Below are 7,893 nucleotides of genomic sequence, written 5' to 3' on the forward strand. Positions count from 1 at the left end.
TTTTATAAGATATTATATTTTCAATTGGTGTCTACTTGACTGATGAAATTGTGCCATTCTGTACCACCCGAGTATTGCGATAAACATAACAATGATAGGCTGAAATAACCAAACTGCTTATATGATTTTCATTTTAATATTTGATTTATGTAACTACAAAGGTTATCTTAAGTAAAGGTTTATCACTCCCAGTGACCAATCTAACAAATTATAAAAATTCTTTAAACTGTGTATAGTAGAAGAATAAAAAGTTTTTTTAAAAGGTGTTATAAACCCGTACTTAAGATTACTTTTTTAGTTATATAAATCAAATAATCTAATAATCTTAATGTTTGTACTTATATTTTTTGCCCAGGTAACACTGAGCTTACCTGCTAGCTTATTCATATTTAACTTGATTGCACACTTACATAAAATGATATTCTAATAAATCATACTATATTTTTGCAGAATGACCAGGAAATCAGATATGGTAAAAACTGGCATGCTGGTTTAAGTGAGATTATACATCCCTCAAAAGAAGGGATGGCCAACACGTAGACCGTGGTCGACCGCAAATGTTTTGAAAGTAGCCTGCGAAGCTAAAGTTGAACAATTTGCTTTCACTTAAATTAATGTTTAAAAATGTTAATTCAATAATTTATTCTTACAATAATAGACTGTCTGTGCAACATACCCATACTGTTTGTATTTATCCTGATGAAAAATGCAAATGAATGTTAATGCATGTAGATATAAAATCCTAAAATTGTTTGCCCATATTCATAGTTGCCCGCAGACTATATTTTACCAAAAAAGTAGCCCCTAAGGGATAAAAGTTTGGCCACACCTGCTCTAGAGATGCATTAAAAAACAAACAACTTTTTATTTTATAACTATGAAACTGTCAGCATTACATCAAAAACTATATTATATGTTTAATTTCTTCATTTTGTCTTCTTTCAAATGATGTAAAATACTCCTGAATTCTGAAAGTTCTTTTTTGTTTTTATGGTAATTCCATTCAAAAATGCAAAAATAAACATATTAAATTTAACAAACTCACTGTAAATTATCTCAACTTACATGGACTAACATGGGCTTTGTGTGAAATTTGAGAGGGTGTTATTTTTAAGGTTGGGGTGGGATGGTCAGTGTAGCTACACTATTACTACTATTAATGTCAATAGGTTGCTAATTGTTTTATTGTCTTGTAAACAAAAACTTTCTTCCTGATGTTGTCAATCAAATTACAATGATATACCATGTATTATTGTACTGGAAAAAATGATTTTTTTAAAATGTTTGTTAACAACTAGTTTTGTTATATCTGATTAATTTTATATTTTAGTGGTAGTTTAACTGGCATGCTGGTCTCTCCTGTTTATAAGTGGCATGCTGGTCAATCTGCAGAAATACAGTAAATTCCAAATACATTGTGTCATCTATTGTTGCATGTTTATCCTCTCTCACTTTAAACGAGTATTGTAATAGACATTACTTCTGTCTTTGTGCAAATCTTACTAATGTATGCATACATGCACGCACTTCAACCTGCAGATTTTATTGTGTATTAATGGTGCTTTTAACATAGATAACATATATTTCAGACATTTTAAACATGCATATAGCAGTGTATATAAATCTGGCCCTTAGTTATAAGTGAAAAATGTTAATACAAAGTGATAATTTTTTCAAGACAATTTCTATTTATGTATTTTATTTTATGACAGTTTGTTTCATGACGATTCTCTGTAATGATGCTTTCTTTCTTCATATATGAACAAGATATTGTAAACTTTAATCTGATGAACAAATATTTGTCTTTTTTTCTGTAGGATTTAAAAGTGGAACCAACATTGATTTTTAAATCTCAAGAAAATGATCCTGAGAATTAATCAGAGAAAATCATATTTTATCTTATAAATCAATAAGATAAAATATGATTTTCTCTGATTAATTCTCAGGATCATTTTCTTGAGATTTAAAAATATTACTTATCTAATGTAAAGTTAAACCTGTATATTAATGCTAAAAATTTTCTTTGAATTCTTTTTATTTTCATTATAATTGTTCTTTATTTCAAGGTCTTTTAAAATTCTTGGTTAAATAGGCATAAAGTGAAAACATCAAACCTTTTTTTTCATTTTTTATCTATTTATTTTTTCAAGTGTTATATAATATTTAGTTTTATAGCTCTATTTTTATATTTGCTTCAAAAAAGCCCTAGCAGCCAATTTTTCTGTTTCAGCCAATTAGTTGCTACATAATCAAAAAATGATAATTATAATCAACTACTCAAAACCGGGTATACTTAATAAACACAAAATGACTGAAACCAATTTCCAGCACAAATTTATCAGAAAACTGCTTTCTGATTAATTTGTGCTGTAAATTTGTTTTTGGAAACTCAGTTTTGTGTTTAAAAATGATATTTGAATTTGTTCATAATATATAATATAATATATTTAGCACTTATCTTTTATAAAAATAAATTACCTATTTCCATTGCTGATTCTTCTTCAATATGTAAATCATCAGGAATATCAAAGCTTTCTGGAACATGAAAATAAAATTTATTTATAAATAATCCTTATTAATAATAGCAGCTATTCACAAATAATCAATTCTAATTCCAATAGAATTTGTTAAATTTATTAATTAACTAAATTATCATCAAATTATTAATTTGTATTGATAATTCAGTAAATCCTATAATTACATTTAACTTTTTAAACTACAAAAATATTTATTCTGCATAACAGAGAAAGTGTTTGTTTATATTTGACTGATAAATATTTGATCATTGTAACATTACAAAGTTAGAAAACTATAAAATTATCATTGAATTCAGAGAAAAATGTTCATGACTATGAAAAAGAAAAATAGCATTTTCATTATTGGTACAATTCTATATTTGTCACCTAGAGATTACAGTTCCTGTAATATCTCTATGTGACAAATATAGGTGATCAATCTAGGTGACAAATATTCTGATTGTTCCAAACCTTTAGAAATATTTAAGTTCTTATTTTAGCTTTATAAATAGTTGTTTTTTTTTCTTTCTTTCTTTCTTAAAAAAATAATTTTTCTCTTAATGTTGATAATTGTTTTGGAAGTAGTGTTACCACCCGTCCGGTTTTCAGCTGGACAGTCCAGGAATTGACTTGTTGTCTGGGTAAACTATTAATTTTGTCCTGGAATTTTGTAGAAATTGTGAAATTACGATGATACAAAGTTCTTGAAAGTATTTTTACAAATATACACTATTTTAACAGTAAAAGAACTCGCACTCACTGAAATTCAGCCACATTAGTCTGTTTATGCTGACATGTGGTGCACAACCTGTCGGCCTTTTTTTTATTTGCATGTACATGTCTCAAATGGAGGTAAGTTATCTGCTGTACCTGCTCTTTCTTAATTTAGGTTACTTACGTTACTCCTATGTAAGTTCCTAGTCCCTAACTGTAACTAATTTAGAATCGGCATGCACGTTATTATTCGCGTTGTAAAATGACATTGCGCATGTGTCAGGAACTTCTGTTCAAACAAACCTGACCTGCCATCTGGGTCGGCAATTTTGAAAAGGTGGCAACGCTATTTGGAAGCATTCAATACTGTGCAATAAACTGCTAATTTTGATATTTTAGTTTTTTCCCACAATTTTTTTTAAACAATTTCTGAAGCATAATACCAGAAACAAATTAAAATTAATGATGTAATGATAATATAACACTACATTAATCAAATAATAGATTAAACTATTACACCTGTTCTATTAATCATTGCTAATTTCATTTAACAATAATAACTAAATGTTTTATTAGCACAAAACACTTACATAACTTTCTGTCATCTATTCAGATTTAAAAAATTGCTTCTATTATTATCTGATATTACAAATAATCTAAAATAGCTATAAATATATTGGTTTAAATTATATTCTGCTATATCAAACTGTCTTACAATGACTCATGGAACTAAATTTCACCAGCAATTGTTAGTAAAACAAAGAAATAGTGAAACCAGAGAGTTACTTACAGTTAAACCAAAAGAGAGATTCAAATATTAATGAAATTTATTTGATTTTTAATTATCATTTTTATGCAAAATGTTTCATTGAAATAAAAAGTTTGAATATTTGTTTCAGGTTTTTATTGTTAATGTGAGGTTAATCAATTGTTAGAGACATTTTCTACTGCAACTGAAATAAATAAATAAATAAATTTATACCTGTTTTGTTTGTTCATTAACTTCATTGGCATGTTCACCATCATATTCATCATCATGGTGATCTGTTACTTCAGAATGAGGTTGATTTTCTTTGCTTCCATCATCATTCCTTTCTTCTATATTATCATCTTTTGCAACAATATTTTCTTCTGGAAGAGCTTTTCCTTTTCCACTGTTATCATCCTTTAATTCATCATCTTCATTTTCATTGTCACTTCCCCAAATCTGTTGAAATATTCAATAAAAGTACACAATTATTATTGTAATAAAAAATTTTACACATTTAATATGGTATTTTATACTTAATTTTAATAAATAAAATTATTGCAGTTGAAATAATACAAATGAATTTTATAAATGAAATAGTAATCAATATTTGAAAAACATATAGAGTAATATTTTATAGTCAATAATTATACATTAATCACTGCATCAACCTACATTGAATTTCAAGCTATTTGAAATGTAAATTATAAATCTGATAAAAAATTTTATTCCCTAGACATTTATTATTCTATAACTTATGTAAAATGGAGTGATGTATTATTTTGCTATATAATTTTAATATAAGATCAAGAAATAATTGTTAATAATAAGTGAAGAATAAGTGTAAAATTGAATGGACATAAAATATTCAAAACATTGTTTTAACCAAATGATTGTATACTTATAATAAAATATATGACAAATAATGTTAAAACAATGACCCACAAAACTGATAATATGACACTAAAATTAAATTTAATAAACTACTTTTGCCTTTTCAAATATTGAGGGCTTCTTTAATAAATGAAATACTACATTGAAAATTATTTTGAAGACATCTGTATTCTAAGTAAATTTAACTCTTTATATAAAAATGAAACTAAAAGTATTTTATTGGGCTGCAATTTTCAAAAATTATAGACCTATAAATTCCCACTGACATCCATCTGTCTGTCTGTCCTTTCTTAATCTCAAAAACAAAGTTAAAGAAATGAAAGTTGTGACCAAATATGGAAAGATTAGGGGCATAAGGCTTGAGACATACAATTATATACAAACTTCTAGTTTCGACTGGAAGTCACATTATTTCAATTCAAAAATTTTCTCCTGAATGAAGTTAGATAGATGACTGGCATGACTTCATTGCTAACAAGAGAAGTATGATGTTCAGGGGCAAGACACTACTAAAATTCGGAGCATTTTATGAAAATTGCAGCAAGGCATTGTGACAACGTCATAATAAATAAAATTATTTTATTTCTTATTAATTTTTATGAAGATAATAAATTTAAAATTGTTTTGTTTTAAAGCTAGTGGAATTTCTTGAATTGAAAATTTGTCTTTTGCAGGAAATTCAGTTTAATTGAGAACAAGAATCTTTAGTGAATATTTGTTCTATAAGAATCATTTTTTTGATGACATCAGCATAAAAATTAAGAATAAAAAGCATGCATGCATATAATAACAATTTCATTGTACTTAATCTTTCACATAGCAAAGGAATAAATAAGTTTCATGCAAAAATAAGATAAGATAAATAAATTTGTTTTATTTAATTTGTATTTTATTTTCTATGTGATTAAATGTCATTTCTGTGTAAAACTTTTTTCATTTATAAATAATTTCACAATTTTTGCAGCCATGAAGTATTTAGTTAGTTCAGATGATGAACTATGAGCAAGTTTCACAATTGCTGATAATTCTTTTACTCTTAAATTGTTCCTATGATAAACTCTTAACAATTTAAAATTTGTATATAATTATTTGGTCGAAAACACTATCATATAATTTTTATAACACAGCAATAAAAAGTTTGGATGATAATTTTTTTAAAGTTATTCAAAATGTCAGAATCTATCTTTGAATTGCATTAGGAAATAGAAAAGAACAGATGTATAAAATACAATTCCAGTTTGTTATTTTAAATTTATAAATAAAATAAATAAAATGTCAATTTTATTAATATGTTATAAATATTTGATATAATTTTATTATTCAAAATATGGCATTATTTTCCAAACAAACTAATATCAAATGCTGGCAATTTGTTATTAAAAAAACTGTAATAATAATTTTAAAATTTTAAATAAATTCTGATACTGTATTTTATTATACAGATCCATAATAAAACAGAATTAAACCAAACTTTCTCTTATTAGAAATAAATAAACAGATTATATATATACTCCATACATATCAAAATTTCATTCATTTAACCCCTCACTTTAACTAGATATGGTAGTAATATATTATGTATCCAAACTTCAGCAAATATCTGTTAGTTTGTGTATAGAGTAAACAATTTAGTGGTCTAAGCCAGTGTTCCGCAACCTTTTTCTACTTGCGGCACACCCATGACTCAACACGGCACAGCAAAATGCTATTCCTCTCAAAAACGTATTATATGATACTATTAATAGAATTACGTAATGCCACTAACCTAGTATTATTAAACAGACATCAACACCTGTGAGCAAATTTATTTTACATATAATTTCTTACAATCCATGCATTTTTATGTATTCTAAGAAAGAATAAACAATCATCATCTTATTTCATCAGTGCTGCAGTAGAGAATAAAATACAAGCATAAGAAACTCAACAGCTGTGATAAAAATATATAAATAAAACTTGAAATTAACAGAATATGTAAAAGTTCATGTCACATTTTTCACCATGTTGCAGAACACTGGTCTAAGCTACCATCGTTAGATTATCATCAGAAGGGCACTGTTAGAAATTCAGCATCAAAGGTGCTATGGCCACAACTGATCAATCACTAAGCAACATCTAATATGTTAGCATTTCCAATGCACATGATGATCCAAATTTTGAAAGAAAGAACACTTGAAAAATTGTTCAAAGTTCAAAAAGCAAACATAACCTGATGATGGTGGCTTAGATTAGTGTTCCGCAACCTTTTTCTACTCGCGGCACACCTATGACTCGAAATGACTCAACACGGCACACTAAAATGTTATTCCCCTCAAAAACGTATGATATGATACTATTAGTGGAATTTCGTAATGCCATTAACCTATTATTATTATTATTGTGTTGAGTTTTGTGAGTTATACTCGGTTCACACTGATGGCTGTGTACTATGCCGAACCAGAGTTAAGACATAGTAATCAAAACAAGACAAAAATTAAGTGTGTTAGTGTGTGTCTGTATTCAGGAATTTCCTAACAATATGACATGCATTCAATATAGTGGCCTTCTGTAGTATGATGTGTGTTTCTATTCAATTTTAATGTTCCCAGGCTTTTGTGTGGCGTGTGTGTTATGACACCTTTAGAGGATAGAACGACAAGTACAATAAGCACCCTATCCATCCTCCATAGATGCTTTATTTCCTGGGCGAGTTCTGTGTACTTGCTGATTTTTTCACTGCATGTGTTTTGTACATTGTGAGTGTTTGGAATGGCTATGTCTATAATGTATGTGATTTTATTGTGTTTGTCAATGAGTGTGATGTCTTGTCTGTTGTGATTGATTGTTTTATCTGTGATTATGGCTGTTGTAGTACATTTTGTGCATGTTGTTTTCCAATACTGTCTGTTGAATGTATTTGTAGTATGGTTTGTGGATGTCTAATAATTTGTGTCTTTAATAATCTTTGCAAGCTCTTGATGTATTTGCTACTTGATTATGTCTATGTAAATTATCTGTCTGTGCCAAGAGCTTGCACCCAGA

The 7,893-nt window shown here is 27.5% G+C and overlaps 1 protein-coding gene across 1 annotated transcript in view; it reads right to left on the reverse strand.

The window, feature by feature from the left end:
- Window positions 1-7,893, reverse strand: part of LOC111612783 (midasin-like) — a 104,884-nt gene that overhangs the window by 5,848 nt on the left and 91,143 nt on the right. Inside the window, exons 47-48 of the mRNA XM_023354038.1 lie at window positions 4,213-4,437; window positions 2,479-2,542 (exon numbers count right to left, since the gene is read on the reverse strand). Coding sequence (XP_023209806.1) covers window positions 2,479-2,542; window positions 4,213-4,437 — 289 coding nt within the window. The remainder of the gene's footprint in view (window positions 1-2,478; window positions 2,543-4,212; window positions 4,438-7,893) is intronic.

This window comes from Centruroides sculpturatus, unplaced genomic scaffold (genome assembly GCF_000671375.1).
Source record: "Centruroides sculpturatus isolate CEXI.00-Female unplaced genomic scaffold, Cexi_2.0 scaffold1151, whole genome shotgun sequence".
Lineage (NCBI taxonomy): Eukaryota > Metazoa > Arthropoda > Arachnida > Scorpiones > Buthidae > Centruroides > Centruroides sculpturatus.